This window comes from Empidonax traillii, unplaced genomic scaffold (assembly GCF_003031625.1).
Source record: "Empidonax traillii isolate 1590-97213 ecotype Southwest subspecies unplaced genomic scaffold, ASM303162v1 scaffold174:size915687, whole genome shotgun sequence".
Lineage (NCBI taxonomy): Eukaryota > Metazoa > Chordata > Aves > Passeriformes > Tyrannidae > Empidonax > Empidonax traillii.
This window is the reverse complement of record NW_020955367.1, coordinates 353,075-378,348: the sequence shown is the minus strand read 5'-3', so window position 1 is coordinate 378,348 and position 25,274 is coordinate 353,075. Positions and strand designations below refer to the sequence as shown.

The 25,274-nt window shown below is 52.3% G+C and overlaps 1 protein-coding gene across 10 annotated transcripts in view; it reads right to left on the bottom strand.

Moving 5' to 3' along the window:
• The window catches only part of DAB2IP (DAB2 interacting protein), a 180,634-nt gene that overhangs the window by 39,175 nt on the left and 116,185 nt on the right, over positions 1 to 25,274 (bottom strand). Inside the window, exon 1 of one of the 10 annotated variants that reach the window (XM_027885870.1) lies at positions 5,513 to 5,941. The exons of 7 other annotated variants lie outside the window; for them this stretch is intronic. In XM_027885870.1, coding sequence (XP_027741671.1) covers positions 5,513 to 5,625 — 113 coding nt within the window. In that variant the 5' untranslated portion in view covers positions 5,626 to 5,941. Of the gene's footprint in view, positions 1 to 3,734; positions 3,760 to 4,078; positions 4,174 to 5,512; positions 5,942 to 25,274 lie in introns of those variants that run through there. 2 more of the 10 variants (XM_027885872.1, XM_027885871.1) reach the window with 2 other exon arrangements.

Here is a 25,274-nt window from a genome sequence, read left to right as displayed (position 1 = left end):
AGGTCAGCAGCAGACACATTTCTCACCAGATGCTGCTCTGTGCAGAGGGAGCGCTGCAGGTCTCAAACCAGCCCTAAAAACCCAGCATCTGCCTCTGTATCAAGAGCTAAGTGGGGAGATGTCATTAATTAGAGACTCTCACTGGAAATCTCGGTGGCAGGGATGAGGAATCTCTGCCAGCTCAGCCCCGGTGAGCAGGATGAGCAGAGCCCCCTCGCAGGGCTCTGTCCCATCCCGTCCCCCAGAGCTGGCCCCAACGCTACTGACTTCAGCCAGAGCAGCCCAGCACAGTCTGGGGTGGGCTGCAAACACCCTGGAGAGGGGTTACCCAGCACCTGCCTTCAAAGGTCCTTGCATTTTATTACCTGTTCCCGCACACAGAGCACTCGTGCCCCTCGGTGACACGGCATTTGCAGCAGGAGCCCATTTACTGGAACCCACAGACTTCCCTTTGTACAGGGAGAGGCCATAAGCTGCTTTCCTGACTCCAAGAGCAGCATCCATAGCGACAGGAATACCAGGGTCCCTGCAAACCTGTGCTCCCCGTCAGCCATCCCGCTCCTGAACAGTCAGACACACCCGGAACACCCTTTGCCTACGGTGAACACACGACGACAGAGGTACTTGGTTCAAATTCATGTCCCTGCCATCGCTGTTCAAGACACTGCCTGTGGGGCCATCCAATCTCCTGCTCCAATAACTCCCTGTGTATTCCAGGTCCCGTCCTGGTTTACGTCAGCTGATCTAATTCCAATCCTACACCTTTGTTTTAATATGGTGGGAACGGCCAGCTGCCCAGAGCCATCTCACAGCAGGAAACCCTCTTTGCAAACAGCACATTCTGTTCTTTTTGCCAAGGGCCCTTTTTTAATCCCTTTCTACTCGCCTAAAGTTCAGTTGAAATGAAGGGGGGAGGAAAAAAAAAAAAAATCTCATAAAAGACCACATCAGTTTTAAAGAGAAATAACATTACTGCTACTGGCACTGACCTGGCGAGTCCTACAGAGCAGCAGCCACTCTCTGGTTATTAAAGAAAGAGCTTTGCTGCCCAAGAGCAACGAGAGAGGATTGTTGTGCTAAATAATAAAGTCATAAAACATTCTCATGTGAAGGGATGGATCCCCTCTGCCTGCACCCTCCCCAGCCAGGCTGTGACAGCAGACCCAATCCAACCAGGGAAGATTTGGAGAAACGAGCATGGAGGGACAATCCATCCTCTCCTCATACCACTCCAGTGCTGGGTTTTGAGCAATGGAGGCAGCAAACAGGGCCTCAAAAGAGACAACCCTACTGGTTCTCATTTCACAGCCTCACCTGCCTGGAACCACCCAGCTGCTGCTCCCGTGGTTTTATGATGAAAACGTTCCTGGCTATTTTAGAGAGACAGAAACAAACAGGGAACCTGGCTGGCTAGCTGCAGAGGGATGGGGCAGACACAAAATGCAACACTGAAACATGAGGAAAAAACATAAAGAGCCTTTCTCAAATATCCTACTGTTCTGCTCTGAGAGCATGAGCAGGTTGGGGAATTCTGAAGGAGGTGCAGGCACTAAGCTGAAGGTGTCCCACTAACACCAGCTGCAGAGCCAGCAGTGTGAGTGCCTCCCCAGTGTCAGAGGGATCTGATCTCCTAAATTACAGGTTTGACTCCGTGACACGTCTCCTGGTCAGGAAAGGTTCCCTGTGTGCAACTTTTCGAGGCTGGCAGTTCTTTTCTGTGACCAGCTGGGAGCAGGTTCCTTAGGGCAGCCCTGTTCCTCTCCCAGGACGTGCCCACTGCAGGGGGTCCTCCGTGCCCAAAAGCAGCAGCACAGACTGTCAGATCCACGTGCAGCACAGACAGAATTTAAATCTGTCTCCAGCCCAGGGATTAGGGGTTTGTTATGACTGAGAACAAAGTGCACAACTCCAGTAAATTGATTTGCAACATCAGATGGGAGAAGGATTTCAGCAGCCGCAGATGGGAGTAAATCACCCACTGCCCTCTGCCAGGGCAACCAGGGAGCTCTGCCCTGTGCCTGCTGTCCCACCTGAGCCTCGTTGCTGCTGGTTCACACTGGGAATACGCTCTGCAGAGCCCAGACTGCTCCCATGGCTGCACTGCTTCCCACTCTCCTCCACAGCAGCTCTCCCCAGGGCTCGGCAGCAGCGCCCGGTTCCGACTTCCCGCTGACCTCCTGACCACTGCTGGGAGTTCTCAACCCTTCCTCCCCTGTGCCCCATCCTGCTTCAACCTAACAAACAAATACAAAAGTGATGTTATGGGAATAACCACGAGCAACAGCACAAGAGAACTTGCATGCTTCCAGAAGATGAAGCTTTTTTTTTTTTTTTTCCTGTAGGAGAGGAGGTGGGGATGAAGTCTCAGCACACAGCAGCACATCCTTCTCCATGTTTTGCTACCCTGAACTTTCTCCTGCCGCTTCCTGAAGTCCAGCTGCTGATCTCTGCCTGGGAAACACTGCTCAGCACACTCTCGACGGGAACCTGGTGTTATAGGTTACCCTTACTAATGCAACACCTTCCCTGAGCAACACGAAGGACATGTAATTAAACTTATTAATGCCTGCCCTTGTTTTTAGACTGTTCTCAGTTTCAACCGGCAGCAGGACTTATTACATTCAAAAGGACTCTGTCAGCTCATACCAGATTCCAAACGTTGTTTTTGCCAGAGCAAACCTGAAGGATGTTTTTAACTCGTGACATTCACCTGAGCGTGGCTATTTGTTTGTTTAACAACGTGCCACTGGGAAATTTTGTCAGTGGCAACCTGCGAGCCCAGCACAGCACAGCCAGCGAAGGGCAACGACAGCATTTGTGACAACATCTGAGGAACCGCAAAAGCAAGGGAAGGGCACCAGGAGCAGAATGCAAAAGGTGGTCAGAAATATACAGCTGTGTTTCAATCATCAAAAATGTTGTTAAGGAGCCGAGGAAGCACCTTCTCCCTCTTTCCCATGAGCACAATGGCACCAACACGTTGCTTTGAACAGAAATCAACACATACAAAAAAATTACCTTTTCTTATCGCATCAGCCTAAACCAGCCTAAATAGCGCTGGATCTGAGGACATCTGATGCAAACAGCAGTGACAGATCCACCACTCCAATTCGGAGCCCAAGCCACAGCACAGCCCTGAGAACGAGTCGTTCCCACAGCACCGGCTCTGGAGAGAGCAGGGCCCCGAAAAACACCTGGGGCATGTCCATGGCAGCAGAAGCGTAGCCGGGATGTTGTGCTGCTGTGAGCACCGAGCCAGAGCCCCAGAGCCCCCCCGGGGTGCTCCCAGCTCTACTCCGGGCTCACAACCTCCCACGGTGGGAAGAGGGTGGGGACGGAGGCTTTGATTTTCATCGCTGAAATTTTGCGTAACCCCAGCCTGGAGGCGGAATCCGGCCAAGGCGAGGCAGGATCCGTCCTGCTGGACCAAACCACACGGAAATGGAGCCGCAAGGCCCATCCCCGCACCGCGGCTGCCGAGGGATGAAAACGGAGGCTGAAAACAAACCGCGAGCACACGGAACGAAGGGACAACCATTCCCCGGGCCGGGCGGGAGCCGCTGCCAGCACCGGTCCCTCCAGCGCGGCGGCCTCCGCGCCCCGGCCCCGCTCCCGCTCCGCCGCCCCGCCCGGCCCCGCCGGGGCCGCCGTGCGGGACCAGCCCGGCCGGGGCGCGGGGACTTCGCCTCGTCCGCGCCGGAGCCGCGCACCCCCCCGGGCACCCCCGCACTCACCCGCAGGGCCCGGCCCCGCCGCGCCGCCGCTACCGCTGCTGCAGCAGCACCACCACCACCACCACCGCCCCGCTCGGGCTGGGCCATTCCCCGCTCCCGCCGCCGCCGCCACCGCGGGCGGGGACCCCCGGCCCCGCCGCCCCCGGCCCCCGCTCCGGGCCGGCCCCGCCGCCCCGCCCCGCCGCGGCCCATTGGCTGCGCTGTAGCTGGGCAGAGCGCCCCGGGCCCGCCGCCCCCCAGCGCGGGGGTTGCGGGGGCATCGCCGTGCCCCGCGCACGGGGGTCCCGCCTCGCCCTCCCGCCGGCGCCCCGTGCCCCGCGGGGCCGCGTCCCCGAGCCGCTCACCCCGCTCCGCATCCCGCCTGTCCCGCCCGCCGCCCTCATTCTGCTGCGATGAACCGGGGGGAAGAACGCAGCTCTGCGGGAAGAAAGCCCGCGTCGTGCGGCCGCTGTCCCCGCAGCGTCCCCCGGCCCGGCAGCGGCAGCGGAGGAGAGGGGAGGGACGGCACCGCCCGCCCGTCCCTGCCCTCGGCCGCGCTCCGCATTCCTTTCCCGTTTGGGAGCCGAGTCACTGACCTTTGCAGCAGCGCGATCCACAGCAGGGAGTAGCGCCTGCAGCAGCAGCCGGCGGCCCCTGCGTGAGCCATGGTCCGCACCCCGCACGGGGCCAGCCCGCATCGGCGCGGGGCTCAGCGCGGGGCTCCCCGGGGGGCTCCGGGGCCGGGCGGCCTCAGGGAACGCGGGGCCCGGGGCGGCAGGTGAGCGGCACGGGAGATGGGAGGCAGAGCAGAGGAGAGGGGGAGGCTGCACGGCATGGTCCCACTGTCCCGACTGCCACCATCCTCACCCAGCCCACGCCGACACGTTCCCAGAGCCAGACTGCTGCTGTCATCCTGGCGTATTCAAATGCCTCCATTACTCATCAAGAACAAAGTAGGACTATCTAGTAAATGAAAAACCACCACATGGCACTGTCCCCTGCCTCGTACTGATGGCTGCCTCCTCTTCCACTTTTCAAAGGCTAGTGTCCGTGTCTGCAGCAAGGCATAAATCCTCCAGCTCATGTGAGGCGGCTCCGGATCAGCGGAAAAGCCGACAGACACCTGGGCTGCAAACGCTGGTCAGCATTGGAGGGGAAAACGAGAGCAGAGGTAAACATCCCCAGGTGACAGGAGTAGTCGGGGTTCCTCTACAGCACAGGAGAAGGAAGCAGGTCTCAGAGTGGGAGACGGGCAGGTCCTGCCCGGGACAGCAGGTACAAGTCTCGCCTCCTGCAGGGACTCACAAGCTGGATTCCCAGACGGACCGTCCCTCCAGGCAGCACCACCGTGCAGGGCACTGTCAAACGAGTCAAAATTCGCAGGTTCTCTGCCCAGTTCCAGCACTAACTCCCTGCACAGCCTCACCCATGTGCCTTTCCTCCTCAGCCAGAGAGGTGGCCATGACCCTCTCACCTCCAAAGGATCCAGAAAACGTGAAGCAGGATTATTGCTGGGCTTCACTAACAAGGAGCTCTGCCTGTCACCTAAAGCCAGTAGGCTCCTTTCTTCACTCCAGGACAAACCAGTCCCCACCACGCTCCCAGGACAACGGCACCAGCTCACCAGTCAGGCTGGCAGCAAAATGCCCCAGTCACTGCCTGTCCCACCTTGCCTCCTTAGCAGAGAACATCCAGACCCCTTCCCCTTGCAGTCTGCAAACAGCGCTCTGGATTTAGCACATTTTGCCTCATTTTTGCCTCCCCCCATTCCGCCCGCCAGTGGTTTGAAGTTTTCTCACCCTTTCCTGGCAGATGCCATGCAGAGAGACAAGCTCGCTGTCCTTGATCTGCTTTTCAGGGCTTCTATAAAGTAGGGCACCAGCATCAACCCAGCGTCAGGTTTTTGATACATTGCTGGAGTAGCCAAAAATAATAACAGGCAGCTTCAGTCAACCTTTTCCTTCTCAAATCTGCAGCAGCAGCAGCACAGGGGTCCTTTGTGTGGCGGAGCAAAAGAGATGGTGCACGCCAGACTGCAATCCTGGTCAGCAATCCAGAGCCATTCCCGCCCGGAGCTGGGCTCCCCGCAGCTCCCCAATATCCTGCACGTGGCTCCTCAGCACCGAGCCCTTGCCTTGTGGGGTCCCCTCTCCCAGGCCATCCGGGGTTTTGCTCTCCCTATTTCCTTTAGCACCTTATCTCCCCGGCTGCTGTGAAACACTAAGGTCAAGTTACAGTTTCACCAAGCCTTTTATCTTTCTGGCAAGGCACGAGAACGCAGAACCTGAACTTTGGAACGAGCCCTCGCACCTGCAGTGGGTGGAGAGCAGAGCAGACCCAAGGCAGTGGGAGAAGGGATAATCCAGGTTCTCTGCAGCCCGGCAGTGGAACTGGCTGTTGCACGCTCAGACACTTTATAGGAGCCTCTGGAAGGAAGTGCTGAACCCAACAAACATGTGCTTTGGCCTGTGCCCCCGCAGGAAGCCAGCTATCCTGGGAACTGTGGCAGCTCCAGCTGACGTAAGGACCCAGCACAGCTCTGCTGCAGCTTCCACATGACAGCAAAGACCAGCAGGACCCAGAGAAAGAGCTCTGTCTGCTGGGAGCTCCCCAGTCGAATTCCCCCGTCCCCAACCTGAAATTCCAGACGGTTTGTGCAGGACCGGGACACGAGCCAGGCATCAGGGGATGAAGTAAGGTTTGACCTTGGAGCCCCTGTGCTCTGTGGGCCTGTTGTGCTGCACACTGATTCTCCACACTGTCACTGTGTTTTCCCAAAGTAATGCTGGGAGTGCCCCTGCCCCATCGATCCCGCTGGGCTCGGGATGGTGTCTGTGACACACAACCTTCCCGGGCTCCAGCTCTGCAATGCACAGGCCATTCCTTGCCCCCTCCCTCTCCACAGCCCCTGGACTGAGAAACCATGTGTGGCACAGAAAAAAGCCAAAACTCTACAGACCAGGGCCTTGGGGACCACTTTGCCCCCTTCCCCAGGGAGTGCCAGGCAGTGAAGGAACCACATTCCACTGACTCAGTGTTCAAACACTGCTGCAGGGAGCATCACTGCCACCGAGGAGAAACCTGTATGTCGAAGTACTCAGCTCCTTTTATCCAAGCCAGGGCTTATCCAGCTTCCTTCCAGCGAACTCAGTACCTCATCCCTCGCCTGCACAAGGTGGTGTTTCCCTGCAGAAACACCTGTTCTGTGTGTTCAGCGGGTGATAACGCAGGTGTACGGCACAGCCAGAGCTCTGACTGTCACTGCAGTGCTGGCACCGTCCCTGGGCACTGTACGTGACCTCCACCCCACCCCTTCTCCATATTTGCACCTCCTGTTGCTGATGGGATCCCAGCACCACCCACCCCCCCCCCAGCTCACTGCTCAAGAAATGGTGTTTGGGAAAGGAAAGCTGCTGTGCCGGGTCAGAGGGCAGGGAAACAGTTCCTTTACAGGAAGTTTTCCATTCCCACTCATTATTTGTATTATTTGTAGCCCTCTTTTCTTGGGTCATGTTTTCTCCTCAGGTCCCAGCCAGGCCTGGCTGACTCTGTTCCCTTGGCTGGGCAGAGGAGGATGGTCACAGCTTTGCCTCCAGCAAAGCAACCTTTTCCACACTCCTGCCATGTTTGCCTCTTGGAGCTATTAAACCCAGATATCTCTCACTTTTTATTGACTGTGAAGCCAGTGCTTTATGCTTTATGACCACGCTGTCTATCACTGGGAAACAAACAATTTTCTAATAACCTTCAAGAGTTAGCACTGGAAGGGATTGTGATTATCCAGACGTATTCTAAACTTGCAGTTAAAATGAAATAACTGGTGATGTTGTAAAAGCACTTATTTTATAAAGTGTGAACAATCCCGTATTCCAGCCTAATTAACAATAACATACATGGAACTGCACAGCTGGCTGGCTGCTACTGGGTTGCTTCTCAGGCACTGGGGTGGGCACAGTCATTACTGTGGGGCTCCTGTGAGAAACTCCTCAATGCCTGTACTGCAGCCCATGGCACTGTCAAACAAGGTACAGATTTCTCTGCAGACATCACTAAACCGACTGTCAGGACTCCCAGAGTTCCTCCATCAAGCTGTATATTCCCACTGTCACTGCCACACAGCCCCCCCCGTGTCCCCTTCACTGCACTTGGGCCTGGTTATTTTGTCCTTTTGGCTCAGTTTCAGCAAAAAGGTAATTGGAGGCTGAAGGGCACAGAAATTACCCAGGCCTTGCACACTGCAGGAACAACAGCCAGAATAAACTCAGGCTGGGAAAAGGTTCTTTCACCTGCTTCATGAAAACGCGCTCCATGTCCCCCAGAGGAGCTGCAGCCACGGGGCAGAGTCGACTCGAGCACCCCTGAGAAATCAGGCATTGTACTGATAATGTTTCCACTGAAGGAATATTCCCCTCTTGACTCCAGCCACCTTTTACACTGTGTTCAGAGTGGCCAGACAGTGGATCTGACCGGCCAGTTTCTCTTTCTGCCTGGAATTAGCTTCACTTTTCCACTCTGCTGAACAAGCATTTGACTCTCCTCTAGGAATGTAATCCCAATCAGCAAGAAACCTGTCTTTACTGAGATGCCACTCATCTTTTCGGGAGGTTTTATTTAAAACAGAACATTGTCATTAGCAGCAGATTTTTTTCTAAACCTTTTTGTGAGGTCCCATTCCTGCAAACATCCAATATCATTCCGAGCGATTAGTCTCGCTTCAGAGACACCACTTAACATTCAACCACAATTTGAGCCAAGACATTTGCAGGAGTCAAGTTTTGAATTTCAAATCTAAACTACAGAGAGGTACCAGTGGCGAATGACTTTGAGCCTGACAAACACAAATAGACGTTTTAGCATCTAAACTACATTTTCCTGTGATTTGTCCTTCTCTCTAACAATACTGGCCCGTCTAATGGCTTCAGTTTAATGGGGAAGGGCTGACTTTGAAGGCTGAATGATGCTCTTCAACAAAATGATGTTCTTAAAAAGCAACATCCAAAGAAGGAGAAGTTTATTATCAGACTAAGGTTGGGGAAGTGTTATTTTGCTGCTGCTGAACTTTCCCATAAAGCAAAAAGCAGAAAGAAAGCTGAAAGCGTTTTAAAGTTTGTTTTGATTGTGTTGTTTTAATCCATAGCTGGCACCAGGATATAAAGCTAATTTCTTCCAATTGCTATCTGCCTTCGAGCCAGATAGGTTTTAGTGTCTTTTAGGGATTTAAAGCACATCCTTCTCATGGGAGCCTTCTTTTCAGAGGGGATGAGAGGCTCACACCCATGAAGCCGGTGATTTCTCTGTGCCTCTCAGAGCTGTAACTGCAGGCCATCAGTCCAGGGCCTGCACCCACCGCCCCCTGCTCTCCCCTGCCTCTGGTGCCTTGACAGAGACAGAAGCCCTTGGGAAGACACAGAATATTCCTGCACTCTGGCAGCACAGGGCAAAGGCAAACTGCAGGCACCGAGGAATGCTGAAGGCAGACCCAGAGCTGGTGCCCATTCCCAGCCCAGTCCCTCTCCCTGGGCTGGGAGGAAGCTCTGAGCCCCCTTCTCCTGCCAGCTTGGGGCTTCTCCTTCTGGAGATCCACATCCAGACACCAACAGAAACCAGGAATACTGACACAGGGACCTCAGCACCTCCACTAAAACAGCCACGTCCATGCCAAAAATACAGGCAGGAAAAGGAAACACTCCCAGTGCTAACCCTTTTCCAGGAATGACCCGTTTGTTTCTCCTGGAGCAGCGTGAGGTACAGCTCTGCACCAGACCCGGGTCAGCCCCAGCGACCCCTCCGGACCACCTTGGCTCTTGCCATTCCAGACTCCATAACCAGGGATTAAACTTGGCAATCCTGGGGTGCACTGCATCACTTCTCCAGCTCATTTTTCTAAGTGCAAGTATCATTACTGCACACTTCACGCAATGCCAAGGGCAGCTACTTCCAGAGCTGATGTAAAAATTGTTATTAAAACTTACAAACTGTGAAAAACTCTTATATTAAAAAAAAAAAATAAAAAAAAAAAAAGTCCAAATCCTGGCACTGCCCTAAATTAAATTACAGCGGTGAGCTGCCAGGGGTACCTGGATAAGCACAGAGCCAGGCGTGCGTGCAGTCCTTATCCACAGCCCACACCTGCTGCTCCCGCCTGCAAGTGCCACTAATGAACACCCTGTACAGCCCACAGGGTTCCAGATAAGGGGAAGGTCAGAGTGACAGCTCAGAGTGAGGACCAGACTAAACGGGGTTCATAAATGACAACCCCATTTTAAACCTAAAATTAATTTTTTTTTCAATAAATTAGGGCAAGTGAGCTTTCCTCCAGCTCAGACAATGCAGCTTTCCCTGGATATGGACTGCTGGCAGGAGGAGGAGGCACATGTGCTCAGGAATCAATGCTAATACCCTCAAAAATTAATCTCTGGAAATTGCTTCAATGGAATAGAAACAATTTCATATAAATCTCTGTGTAACAAGAGCTGATAGAGTATCACAGTGATACCTGGAGTTAAGTACAGAGAGGAAAAATAAAAACCCAGGTTTTGTCTTTTTGTAGCACACAGGGTTGGCACGGCCACTCCGCCTTTGTGTGCCTCAGTTTGCCCGCTGTGGGCACCAGGGAACCTGTGAAAGCTGCTGGGGTCTGCTGAGAGCTACTCAGGGTTACCCAGGGTGGATGGAAACACCAGCCATTCTACTTGAAATGAGAGTCATGGTTCGGATTTCAAGATGCAGCCGGGATGGCTCTCTCCAGGGAAGGGAGGGATGGGCTCTTATCGCAGCCATGGGGAGCGTGTTGGACTCGGGATGTGTCTCTGAATGCCAATGTCTGTGCACATTGTGCCTTCTGGTACCTGCAGGACAAAGCCAGCCGTGGTGGCAACAAGCTCTTGCAGATCTAAATCAGCCCTCGGAAGAACAAAGTCTCTCAGCCCGGCTGAATAACGTATTAATTAAAAAGAAGACAATGAGCAGCGTGTCAGCTTTGCTGCTGAGAATTCACCCCGGGGAGCTACAGACCTGCAGCCCCCCCCTCTGCTCCACCTGAGCCGTGCCCAGGGGGCTGCTGAGCTTCCAGGGGCTGCTGCTGTGCCCAGCCCACACCTCTGCACAGATCCTGGGCAGGGCACCCCCAGCCTGCCTGCCTGCCTGCAGCACAAAAAGGGGCAGCAGAGCCCCCCAGGGCAGGGCAGGGCAGCCCAGACCCAGCACATCTGCCTGCCCAGAAACACTGTTTTCCATCCTCTGGATGGAGCCAGAAGGGAGCTTGACCCAAAGCTTCCCAGTGGGGAGGGAATGGAGGCAGGAGCAGGGGCAGGGCTGTACACTTCAGTAGCTGTACAGCAGAAGCGACTTCCTCTTGTAACCAAGCTATTTTAAATCAATCTAGTCAGACAGATGCAAAGCACTGAGACAGATGCACTGAAACTGGTTTGATCCTTGCCTGAACAGGATTAACTTGCTTCAGTTATTAACCAAATTAAACCCCAGCTCATCATCCTTGCAAAAATGACTGTATTTTACACTCAGTTGCGCGGAATTTTTGTAGAGGCACCACCTCCTTTGTGGTTGGTGTTCAGGGTCACCACAGAGCTCCCCACAACCCAGCCTGGCCTCAGATAACTCCCTGAGGTAGATCTGTGCCTGTCTCACCTGCAATTTTACTCCATTCCTAATGTCTAAAGCGACATTTTAGGCCATTAGCCTGTACTGATCACAGGAAGAGTTAAAACTATTCAGACACACGAAGAGCCTGAGCTGATGCCAGTAGATTGAGTTAAAATAAACACAGTTGCACGGATCCTTCTTTTCCAGCAGATCCAGCCTGGGTTCACTCCTTGCTCACAGTCCTGGCTCTGCCTTTTCCACAAAGCCACTCTCTTTGCTCTGTGTTTCCCAACTCTGCAGGGTTAAATCTGCAAAGTGGAACCCCAAAATTTTTAGTTTACTTTCTCCTGAGAAAATGCAAAATGTTTGGATCTGGAAAGTTAAGAGTTTAGATTTTATTCTTGTATTGACGTTCTTAAAACACCAATTTCCACAAATATTTTTTTCCTCCTCTGGTGGAATATAAAACCATCATCCAAGAGAGAAGAGCTGACAACCCCCTCTGCCCTGCTGCCCATCCGCTGAACTGCCCCTGGGCCAGTGCACTAAACCACTTTTTCTTATCCTGACAGATGCTGAGCTTAGGTCAAATCCCTGGGAATACGTGGGGCCAGCGTATGCTCTCACAAACAAAACTGCAATCTGCTCCTGAGCTGATGAGGCTGCCCTGGATTTACACCAGCACAGCTAAACGTGCTCCGTGTGGAGGGTGCGTGGCCGTGGGCACCCGTGGCTGATGGGCAGCACAGGGGATGTGCCTGCTCCGATCAGAAATCAGGTGAGGTGAAGAGAAAGGACAGGGTGTGATGGGCCATGGAGTCCCCACCCAGCCTGGTGACACCTCGGTCACGATGGGGAAGTTTAACCAGCTCAGGCTGTGCTGGACTCCCATCGGCTGTGGGAGCAGTGATTGACTCTGGTCACAGCAGCTGTAAATCCATAAATCAGAACCTGCTGCACTTGGGGAGGCAGCTGACAGACTGCGAGGTTTAAGTGACTAGAAAGATTCGAGTCCTTCACCGAGCAGGGCTGTGCTGGCCCAGGGCTGCCAGCTGAGGACTGAACCAGGGCAGGGCTAAGCCAGAACGGCCCCAAAAGCAGGAGGCTGAACTCCAGAGCCCAGCTCTGCAAATCCCACCAACATCCACCACCTCACTCTGCTGCTCCCAGCCCCTGCCACCCCTCTCCTCGGTCCCTACACCTCTTTTCCTGCCCCAGACTCAATCAGATGGGAACGCACAGAGAAGGCTTAGAAGAAAAAACAAGCTACAAGTGCTGCCCAAGACAAAGGTGAGACCTGCAGCATCCTAGGGAGAGGCAGGGAAAGCAGGGAGAGAGGACATGCAGCATCCCAGGGAGGGGTAGGGCAGGGAGGCAGCAGGCTCCCACCAGTCCTGGATGGCCCAGATGCCATGACCAGCACTGGAGCGAGGAAGGCAGAGGGGAGAGCAGCAGGTGGTGGCCTGGTGGGCCGTGAGGGGACTGAGTCACTGTGTAACCTCCAGTCATACCTCGTTCACAGGGCACCAGGGCGACAGCTCAGACTGCCGGGCTCAGAGCTGGGACGGGCACAGGGACAGCCCTGGCACAGCGAAACAACTGCCAAGGGACAGAAACGTCCCACGGTTTCTTCACTTCTGTGCACACCTGAGAAAAGCACCAGTGATGAGGGGCTGGCTGGGTAAAGCAGGGATAACACTAGAGGATCTTCCCTGGGATGAGGGATGGGTGAAGTGCTCCGTGCTCTCCAAACTGCAAAGTCCAGATGCACCAGCAGCTGCCACGCAGAATACAGAGAATTTGGGAAAAGCTGCCAAGCACCTCCTCTCTCAAGTGCCCACAACGCTCACATCCATGTTACAGATGATGGGATAATAACTTAAGAGTTTTTTGTTTAAGGATTTTTTTTTTTTGTTTAGTTTTAGTGTTTTATAAAGAGATTAGCATTGGAGGAAAAGTTCAGGAAGCTCCAAGGCTGAACGCTGTTTTTTGGGAGGAGGCAATAAAAAACCACCTGCATGAGGTTGATGTGAGATTCCTTAGTACAGCCTTGGCCTACCTTTGACATGTGGCTTTCCATATTCCATCCCCTATACACTTTATTACCTTATGCACTTTAAGAAACAAAATTACTTTTTAATTCCTTTGCCTACAGAAGTGTGAAAGCAGCTTCTTCATAAATCCAATGAGATCCCAAGTGGAGCCAGGAAGCCACTTGAGTTGTGCACCATAAACACTTCCACGATGTGAATTAATAAGTCTCTCTGAGGATTGGGAAGTGTGCCACATGCAGCATTTCTGAGTCCACAGCCCTTTTATCTAAGTTGTTTTTTCCCTTTATCCTTGTCTCACTCCATGACAGTTTTGAGATTTTTGGCATCCAAGCTGCAGCCTGGCCTGTCAAGCTAAACATCAACAGAGCCTTTATATGTACGTGAGAGATGAGAATAGAGACAAAAAATAGTTATTAACTCTGCTTTTAGAATACTGAACGAGCGAGATGGCTGTGTGCCCGTGGAGGAAGGGGCCTGGAGCACTTCTGATCCACATCTGTTCAGCACCGTCCAGTTCTGGCTCCAACTGACTCCAACATCCCCGGGCCGGATGGGAGGACTTTCCTCCTCAGCTCTGTTCCGTTCCCCCAGCAAGGCTGTGTTTGGGCTGTGACCTCATCAGCAGGTAGCAAAGAGCACATGGGAAGTGGAAGGCCTGGTGCTGCCCTGCCTGCACATCAGTGGGTTTGGGAACACTCCACACACTGGGATGGCCCCGTGGTGCAGACCAAGCACCGTGGGGGGGGACAAGAGGGAGAGTCGGCTGAGAAGCACATTCCCAATCCACCCTGTGAGAGCCCTCAGCATTCCAGGCAGGAGCCACGTCCATGCACGGCCCTGGGAGGCGGGAGTGCTGCGCAGGGACTGCGCTCCCAGCACAGTGACACTCCCTCCTCTCCATCACATCCAGACAAACTGTTTCTCAGAGAACATCCCAGCTTGCTGCAAACACTGAAACAAGTTTGGAAACACTGGGAACACTGGACTCCATTAAAGGGAGGTGCTCCACGCCAAGGCTGAGAGAACAGGAATGCGACCCAGCGGGACTGCCTTGGCTTGCAAATGGCTCATGGACAAAGCTCGCTCTTTCTCCCTTGCTTTTCGCTGCTGCCAAGCAGGGCCTCGCTCCCTTCGTTCTGGCAAGTGTCTTAGGTAAAACGTACAAGAATTTCCCTTCACGGAGTGAATTTTAGAGGGGGAACTGGAAAATGGTGCTGGGTGACCAGCTGGAGTTCAGCGAAGTGCTGGAGCAAAGTCCTGCAAAACTACTACGGCTGGCAGAACACCTGGCCCAGGACTGCGGGATGCTGCAATGCCTGTGCCACACTTACAAGAAATTTTAATTATAAACAGGAATAACAGGCATGGCCCAGATCCTCATCCCCTGTGTAGTGCTTTCCCCACCACTTTGAAAAAAAAGCCACTAAAATCAGAGATGTTCAGCACTCATTATAAGACTGCTAAAAACTCCAGCTCCTTTGGCAATTACTATAAAATACTCGCAGGCAGTTTTTAAAGGCATTAGTGAGATAAAATGAAGAAAAGAAATACTGCCATTGAGAGGTATGTTAACCATTTGCCTTATCATCCAGCCACTTTATTTTAATGAGGTTTGTTTTACTTCTGATATTTGCTTTGTCACACAGTGCAAGTCTCTGAGTATTTCTGGGGGAGATAAATGACTTTTGAGCAGGTGGGGCTGGGAGTGCTGCGGGCTGTGGATGCCAGCCAGGCTGGGCACACTGGAAATGCAGTTGTCACTCATGCCCTGTGTCACTGTGGCCAAGCAGAGCCTCTGCCTCCATCACACCAAAGCTCTGAGGGCTGTAGATCAGAGGTGTTTGGAGAGAGCCACATGTCGATCCCGCCAGTGGGAACACGGCTACAGGAGTTTTATTTATGGTGATATTAAATATGCAACAATCATTCCCCAACATCAGAGTCATAAACATCACTGCTCCATCTGATCTGGAACCAGCAAGCATGCCTCTCACATTCACAGGGAGAGACAAAATGCTAAATTATTTATGCTTTGACTATGAACAAATAGAGAGAAATAAGTGAATTCAGTACAATGCAGCAGAGCAGATTCGGGGCTGATTATTGTACATCCTTCAATCAAAACAGACTCTGTCGTTTCTCTAAACAATTGTTTCTCCTCCAAAAAAAAAAGTGGGTTAAGGCAGTCTAATTGAGGGATCAGCAGAACAATTTCTGACAAGTTTTTTCAGATCTGACTTCCCATGCACAACCACCGCCCCTCTCAGTCCCTGAGTGTTTATCAGGATACAGCACCAGCAATCCCAAAGGAAAGCAGGAGCTGACTGACTTCCCAGGACATGAGAAGATCCAGCTGGTTGATAGGAGACAAAGGTATTCCCAGCTATGTTTTACAAAAACTTCTAAACCAAAACAATTCGATGTGGTCACCAAGTACCAAAGCAGCAGAGGACGATCACAAGTTGGGCCGTTCTGCCTCATATTTGCACTTCTTATCATGTGCCAAACTGCTCAAAGCCAGGCTCAGTCCATCTCTAATGATTTCTGCTCCACCCTGTTCATTACAGAGCGGAACAGCCCTGCAAATGTCAGTCAGAAGTCACGGAGTTGTCACCTGGCCATAAAACTGCCGCCTCCGCACGGCGCTGCCTGCTCCATGTATGGGCAGGAGGCACAGGACCTGCCCAGCCCTGGGAGCAGGTGCTGGCTCTGGCAGGGCCTGCCAGGGGAGGACGGGCACTTCTGAGCCCTGCAGGTCATGCAGGGGGACGTGGTCCCCCCCCACACTGTGCTGGGCTCAGCAAGTCACTGCCAGGACACTGAACATCCTAAATCCACTGCTGTCACCATACCCGCACAGGTCTCTGTATGTTTATCCATAACTTCCCTGCCCATACAGAAGGCTGAAAACACCAGCACAGTAATGAACTCATTTATGATCATTACAGTGATTACCCAAGGAGGGCTGGGAAGTTTCGGGGCTGTTGTCCAAGGCTGGGGAGCTGCAGACCAAGGGTTCCCCCCCATTCCCAGCCCCAGCTGTGGGAACAGGAGCAGTTCTCTGGATGTGGAGTGTATGGCCATGCTGAGCCTCAGCCCTGCCACTGACGGATTTTAAACATCCCAGGAAGCTCAGCCTTTAAGTGAATGAATCAAAGACACTCCAGAGCTGCACAGACACCTCCCTGCTTTCCATATAAATGCAGGATCACTATTACACCTTCCACGCTGCCATGAGACCTGCGGCCAGAATTAGCCCATGTTTGCCATGCCCCACTGACATTTCAAGCTTGGCAGGTATAAAAATCCACAGGGAAAGTGGTGCAACTGCGGGAGGAATGACAAGAATTCTGGGACAGCAATGCCCTCAGAGCCTGATTTTCAGCAGCCACCTCAAGCCCTCTGCTACCCACATGTGTGTGCATGTGATAGGGAAGGGGATGAGATGGGAAAGAGGGGATGAGAGCTGTCCTTCAATTTCTCAACAGTTTCTTAACTTAAATCCTTCATTCTGAGTTTAAGTACTAAATCAGGCTCAAGGAAGGAAAAACTTAATTAATCAGAGGTAGCCAAGTTCAAAGTGCGCCTGGGGTCGGCTTTATTACTCCTTCACTTTGGAGGTGCAGGGTTTATGGATAATCCCTGTCTGCTGCAGAATGACAACTATGTGGTGCCTTTTATTATTTCCTGGCAGTAACTAAATTTTGAAGGTCTCCTTTCCTTCCACTCATCTTTTTAAAGTTTAATATTGCCACAGAAATATAACCAGGGGCCATATATAGCACGAGGGTTGAAAATACCACGTCCAGCCCGGTGACACCACGTACCAGCTCCACACTGTACCCTGCACGCTCCCCTCACCAAGGCCTCTGATCCCAGTGGAACTGGGAATTACTGGACATGAGCAAGGGCTGTGTGGTGTCCTCAGGTACCAGGCCAAGGATGCCCACTGTCATCTGCTTATTGAGTATCTCCACATCCATAAATCTGCTGCTCAAGGCAGGGAACCAAATCATCATAACAAACACTTGATTATCTCCATAACAAACACTTGATTATCCACACGGATAGAATCACTCAGGAATTTAACCAATACCAACAGCCCATCAATTACCTGATTAAACACCGGCCATGCTAACGCCACCAAAAGCAGAATCCCCTGTGCCCACCTCTGCCCAGGGGACTGGCCCAACTCAAGAGGGTGGAGGGATGTCCCCTGCTGGGTCCCCCTTGCTCGATGCCGGAGCGTTGGGACACTCAGCCTGTTCAGCCTGCCAGGAAAGGCTGAGGGGCACGAGGACTGGGCACACTCCAGAGCCAGGACGTGAGAGGGACAAGAGCTGCTCGAGCTGCAGGACAGCACCAGTGAAACAAGGGGCTCAAAGCTGTCTGTGAGTAGATTCAGGCCTGGAAATCAGGAGAGGGCTTTTAACTGCTAGAGGAGTGAAATCCCAGATGAGGAGGAGGGAGAAGGGGGGAGAAAACCTCAGTGATGTCAAGATGGAGAAAATGTGGTGATGAAGGATATTCCAAAACATGGCCATCAGGAACAGAACAGGTCTGGATCTGTTGAACAAAGAGGTCCCTTCTGGTCATACGGACAAGGGCCCGGCTGGTCTAATGACTTCCTGAGTCTGATGATTTCTCTGGCACGTCCAGAGACACACAGCCAGCTCCTGGGTACCTCTCCCGGAGGTCTGGTGAAGAAGGACAAGTTGAGGCAGAGGTATCCACGTACAGCAGCTGCTCCCAACCACCACAGCAGCCCTGGCAAGGCAGGGCCGACCAGGACGATCCGGGAGGCTGCGGTGATTCCATGTGGGGCTGGGTTAGCCATTCCATGTGGGGCTGGATTAGCTCCCGCCTGTCCCACTGGTGGCTGCAGGGACAGGGGTGGCTGGTCCCCAGCCAGGACAAGGCAGGTGCCCTGGGCTCCCCAAGGGCTCCCACAGTGCTGGGATCCCTGCCAAGACCAGCATCTTCCAGGGAAACATCTGTTGGGCCCGGGACGGTGAGTCCCACCCCATGCCTAAACAGTAAAGCCAGCATTTAGTTCCCTCATCTCCACACCAAGTATCTCATTTCAATTTAATTTCACAGTTGTAATGGATTTTTCAAAAATATTCAAGAACATATTTACTTTCCAACATCTTATTTCCTTTCACATTTGAAAAAACTTTCTATCTAATCCCTCAAGTCATCCTACAGTCTGAATAATTTCAGGTTTTTAATCAATAGCTGTCAGACTTGTCAAATTACTTTAGGGACCACAAAGCAATTTTTAAACATTCATAAACCCTCGTAGAACAGTTAAGTGCACTGAATTTTAAAAGAAAGAGGAACTGAATAACACTGATCAAATAGGATTATATTCTGGCAAATTATAAATTAGTTTTTTTATGAATCATCTCACAGTTACTTATCTAGTGTCAGGCTTCTTCTGCTGCAGGAAGAAGTGACTGTTCACCTCTGGAGAAAGAAGCCTTTTCTCTCCTGCCTCTGACCCTCCTAAGCAGGAACAGGGTGCGACGCTTTTTCTGTTGTCCTTTTTAAAAGCAACATCATTACCCAGCCAGCTACCCTGGGGTTCTCTCCATCATCCTCCTGCCTGGGCCAGAGATGGCCAAGCTGCTGCTCTGAAGCTCTACAAATGCATCTTGGCTCCTGGCATCCTTCCCAACGCCGTCTTTGCTTCCCAGTGTGCTTCTGGCACGTGAATCTGTCTGACATGTCAGTCTAGAAACGAGGGTCGCCAAAAGTTCTCCATTTATTGGACATCTGTACCAAACCACAGCTTGAACCCTTTATGGGGAGGATTTTCCACACTGCACAAAGTCAAACTCTGAGGTGAGTGTGGGAGCCTGTGCTGCTGTTGCCTGTTCTGTGCTTGTTCTGGGAACAGAGATAAAGAATGTCTGAAGAAGTCAAACATGTTTATCCAGAAATGACTTTACACACAACATCACCATCCCAGCGTCTTTCTTAAATTTGAGGGATGTGGCCTGAATAGGGAGGAAAAAAAAAAAAAAAAAAAAAAAAGCTTCATAGCTACACCAAGAACGCTGGAAGACTTCCAGGAAAAAGTACAGCCCAGATCAAAGACGAGCTGAAGGATGCTCAGAAGAAAGGAATGCCTGGCTGGCCACATGCAGACTAACAAGCCTCCATCCTCCTCCTTCCAGCAGAAGTGATTCCTCAGAACCACCCCAAACACACCTGTGCTGCTCCTGCTCCCCTGGCAGGCCGTGGCTCTCCTTGTCTCAAGAAGGAGCCCGCAGGGAGCCTCAGCCCGTGGGGCTGTGCTGAGGAAGGAGCTGGGCCCTGTCTATGGCACTGGATGCACCAGGACATTCCTGGTCCTTGGCTGCTGCAGACAGGAGGGGCCAGGACAGTGTTTTCCTGAGGAAGAGCTGTCAGCAGGAGAGATCACTGCTCAGGCAGGGCTGTGGGAGCAGCACACATCCTGCCTGCTGCAGGCAGGACAGGGGGGTGCTGAGGTGCTGCAGACGGGCACTCTCTGCTGCTGCTTCACACCAGCACAGAGCCAGCCAGGAACCAGGGCACAGGCCCCCACAAATCCTCCTCTGCAACGCTTTACCTTCTCCCATGCCCTGCTGCAGAACTGCCAGTGCTCCAGCTCTGCTGCCACCCCACAGCCTGTGGCTCTGGGGCATTCAACACCCCCTGGCTCCGCACGTGCTGCATGTGCCCTCTGCCAGAGATGGGCAGTTTTGTCTGTAAAGTCCCTAAACACCAAACAATGCCTGCTTTTAACCTCCACACCGGTTTCTGGTTTCCCAAAGGACTCCTGCCATTGCCACCCCCCTCAGCTCAGCTCTGACAGCGACAGGGGAGCGCTGCCCTCCCCTCCCTTCCCGACAGCAGCTGCCACACGCCAGCCCAGGCACAAACGCCCCGGGGCAGGATCTCCAGCAAACACGGATCTGTGACATCCAGCCGACCTACTTCTGACAAAGGCTCCACGTCCCAGCCACGGCTCAGGGAGCTGAACCTGTCCTGGCTTTGGGAAGCCTTGCTCCTGGAGCCCAGGTGGCCAACATCTGCCCCAGCTGCTCCCTCGGCATCAGCTGGGGCCGGGCGTGATTCACCAGACAGCTCCGAGCGGGAGCTGGGGAAGGGCAGCGCAGGAACTGCTTGCTAGTCCAATTCAGACGGAAACGTGGGATGTCTGGCTGATTCACAGTTGCTTATTTTTGTAGTTCAAGCTGAAGATGCAAAAATTTTTCTCAATGAGAACATCTCAGCAAGTTCCGATGTTTTTAAGCTTGCTTTGCTTTTCCGAGTGAGGTGCTTAGTGGGTTTGTCAAGCTCGGCATCACAGACATCAAAAATCTGATCTCCTCGTTCAGCTTTCTCTGTATTGAGCTTCTTTCCCTGCATTTGGCTTTTTTTTCCCCCCTGCATTTAGCACTTACTGCTGTTTGCCCAGTAAACCAGAAAGCCAAACACACCTCAGCAGGCTGTGCTAACACACAACAGCTCACACAAACACACAAATTACATGTGTTGACTGTTCCAGGCCGGAACAGTCTCGAGACCTAAAACACCCGGTAAAGAATGACAAATCTAAATAAACAGGAACGGGACACCGAGCAGAGAAGTTCAGCATAAATGATGGACCAGCTTTTCCTTTCAACTGAAATGATTAACCCCCCCGAATCGCACCTGATAAGGATTCAAACATTTCATTACTTTGCGTTAGTAATAATAATAAAATCGAAGTGCTTTTTGTCATGAGATACCTTGCCCAGGGATTTGTTAAAGAACATTTAATTACAGGGCTATTTCATTAAATGTAAAATTTAAGCTGAAGACAAGAGGCTGTGATTTGTGGGGAAAAAAAAAAAAAAAGTAACAGTGAAAAAGAAGCACTTACAGGGTCCAAAAGGAGATAAACACCCTAAAAGAAGCACTGAAGAGCAAATTCTCATATTCAGAGAAAGAAACCTTCCTGGGACCCCCAGGACAAAAAACAGAGGGAAGAGGACTGAACAAAATACAACCAGACTAGGGGGAGAAAGCTCCACAAATAGAATAAGAAAGTTGAAACAAGGACTTCAGACATGAATTTTGGGCTGACTACAGTGCCCTCGACCTGTTCCCCAATCAGCTGGGTGCATGTCCTTCCCAGGAGGGTAAACCAGAGGCAGCACAGAGGCAGGAGCTGCCCACGCCACCACCCCGCTGTCCTGGATTCCCCCGCTGCTCCTGGATCTGCCCTCCTGCACCCACAGCAGAGCAAGGCTCTGGGAGAGCTGAGTGTTTGTTTTCCAACAGCTTGTCCTTATCTGTATTTGTGGAAGCGTTTCAGAAACTCCATCAGTGCCTCAGGGAGCTGTGGGAGTGGGAACTGGCCGGAGCAGTTCAGCTCCTGCACGTGCAGAGGTGGGAGCAGATCAAATCCCACCTCCCCTCAGTCCCAAGGTGAGTGGGAAGAGAAACAATATCAAACAGAAAATCTTGGGTCTGTCTGACTGCATTGTGTTTCTCTTAAGCTAGGCTGTACCTTCTCTTTCCAGAGCGTTTTCCTACACCTGCCAATGCAGTCTCTTTCCTTTTAAATAGTCGGTGCTGCTTCCAAACTGTGTCTGCAACACTTCCAAAACTGACAGTTCCCCTAATATGAAAAATAAAACCCATCCTAAATTAATAACGGCCCCCAAACCCTTTACTGTCGTGCTGGCAGAGCGTTACCCCTAAATACCCCCAAGAGCCATTTAGTCTGTACCTGCCGGCTCCAGGCGCCTCTCGGAGCTCAGCTGTGGGACTGGCACTAAATGGACTCCCCACCCAGCTGGGCTCCTGTGAGCACTGGTGTTAATGGACAAACACCCACTGCCTTCAGAGCTGTAAGTGCTTTTCACAGCTGAGTGACTCTGGGCCCCACCAGCCAGGATCCGGCTGCGGTGGGAAACACGATGGGGAAAACGCCTTTCACCTCCTGCGAGTTCTGTGCTTGTCATCGCCCGTAACGGGACGCTCTGAAGGGAGATCAACCACCAACACAGAAAAATCAGGACATGTTTCTGAACTCCACCCAAATGCTCGATGGCCCGGGAAGGTTTCTGGTGGAAAAGCGGAGAAAATGCCATATAAAGTGGTCAAATCTGTGGCCAGCCCGGCCGAGGAGCGGATTCCAGCACGGCACTGCCCAGACAGGTGGGCAGGACTGGGACAGGGCTGGGAGATCCAAGACCACGTGAGTTATCCACTGCTACACCTCATTCCTCTCATTAAAAACCTGGGTTAGGAATAGGGTTCCATGGAAATACTGTGAGGTCTGGCCTTGATATGCTCAGGTTTATAATTTATTACCAATGTTAGTGTCTCTGCAGGCGAAGGGGTCTCTGGGGTCCTTGATCAGGGAATAATTCTACCTAAGGCCTGGACTGCTGGTGTCTTACAGCTGTACGTGCAGCAGGAGCTCAAGGCTCCAACAGTTTGGTTCTAAAGCGCTTTCAGGGGATCTAAAAGGACTTTTAGAGGATCTGGAGTGCAGAGAGCAGGCACAGGGTCTCAGTGTTCCATAAGGCTGCCAGGGCAGTGGAGAGGCTGGAGCATCATTTCTAACCAGCTCCTGACTAAGCAGGAGGAAGAAGCAGAGATGGAAAACACCCTGAGGTTATCAGATGGTGTTTAAAAAAAAAAGAGGTTCCATTGAGGAGCTACTGCTGGGATTTGATTTGCTGCCATTCCCATTGGCATTTCTGGGAAATTTCCTCTTTATAAATAAAATATGTTTTAAAGTAAAATGCCTCGCTTCCAGGTTTTCTGGTGCAAGCCAGTGAAGAACACTGCATAATGTCTTTGTAGAAAATAAAGCTCAATTATCTAATAGGCCTCGGATCTGTGCTGCAATCGTAGCAACGGGGCTGGGAGCCCTGAGCAACAGGAACTGTGCAAATATATAAAGTGAGCAAAGCCACAGAGATTCACCATTTCAAACAAAAACTGCTACAGTCATCCAGTCACTCAATTCTGCCATCTGTGAAATGGGAATACAGTCTAGAGCAGCTGCCTTGAAGAGATTGTAGAATCAGAGGATCCCAGACTGGTTTGGGTTGGAAGGGACCTCAAAGCCCATCTCCATCCACCCCCTGCCACGGGCAGGGACACCTTCCTCTGGCCCACGTTGCTCCAAGCCCCGTCCAACCTGGCCTTGGACACTCCCAGGGATGGGGCAGCCACAGCTTCTCTGTACAATCTGTGCCAGGGCCTGCCCACCCTCACAGCGAGGAATTCCTTCCGTATATCCAACCTAAATTTCCCCTCTTTCAGTTTGAACCCATCACTCCTTGCCATACCACTGCATTCCTCAGAAACAGGCCTGCTCTGATGTTAGGAGGACTTGTACAATGCAATTAGAAAATAAAAATTTATATCTGTGTTAGGTATTACTTTTCCAAGAGCATTTTCCTGTAAGGTGCTGGGAGACCCGACTGACTTGTCTGTCCTCTCATTCCTGTTTGTAGCCCAGCATCCCACACCAAGTCCCCAGTCCATCTCACACGGCCTCCTGCCTCTGGCAGTAGCTAATAGCTGATGTTTCAAAGGAAGGCAATCTTGTTAACAGAGGGAAAATACAGTTCCTGACCCTTGAAGGCAGGCAGGCAGAGCCCTGAAACTTTTGATTTATTCCTCTTGCTGATGTTGGTTGCTTAGCTACAAATATTCTCGATGCTCATAAAAGCCTCTCTCCATTAGTCCTCACCGCCAGGTTTTAAGTCCAGCCACAGTTTATTTTTCTTGAAACCTAGGTGATGAAATTTCATGTTGCTGTTACATCTGCGATGCAGAATGCCCTGTTCCCTCTCCAGATCCTGGGTAACTGCTGCTAGCAGGAGCACAGGAGGATGTCAGAGGAGGAGGAGAGATGTCACCTCCAACACCAAAGATGGGCAACAGCGCCCGGCTCTGATGTAAGAGCACTCTTAAAAAAGGAAACAGAAAGGAAGAAAGAAAAACAACGAAGAGCCAAGCCTGATGAACCAAACTGAGCCTGCAGCTCAACCAGACCTGCTGGCAGCTTGTGCCACGGAGTGTCCGAGGCAATGCCTTGAAATCTGACGGGTCTGCTCGGCATCTGCTGACGGGCGACGTGCGGAGCCGGAGGCTCTCGGGGGAAACCATCCGTGGGCAAATCAGGCTGGATGGGATCAGCTGGTACAAGTCTGGCATAACAAGGGCAAAACATCCCAAACACATGACGCCGTCCCCTACAGACCTCCCTCTCCCCAGCCCCCGCGTCCTGGATTGCCCCAGGAGGGGGTGGCTGACGCTCCCTCCTCCTCGGGGGCTGCTGCAAGGAGGGAGTGTTTGTTAACCTTAGTCCAGCTCCAGCTCCCAGCCTGCACTGCCCCTGGGTGAGGGGCAGGAAAAGGCCATCAACAGGTGCCATGAGTCAGTGGGGAATGGTGGTCTGGTCTCAGACAGGGAGAAATGAAATTACTGGGAGAACAATCCCCTCGCGGAGCTGCCCGGCAGACAACAAAGGGAACGGGCCTGGGTAGGAACCCGGGGACAATGGTGGCACCAGCTGTGGGGACAGGGCAGGCGACAGAACTCAAGGGGGGCTTTTTTTTCCTGCCTGCTGAAATTAGAGAACAATGAGCAAAGCCTCTGTGGTAGGAAAGGGAAGCAGCTTAGCAGGAACACACAGCCCTGGCACCCGAGCACTTCCAGCAGATCAGCAGCACCCAGCTCCTCCCAGCCCAGGCTGGAAGGCAGAGCTTTATGTGATCCCAAAATTACTGGATAGGAAGGAGCAGACAAGAGCAGAGAGCTGTGAGTGCTGTCACATTCTGATGATTAAAGGCTGGAGCACTTGAACAGCGGAAAGCACCTTTTGGGCTAACAGTGCCTCACGTTCAGTGAGCAGGTAACA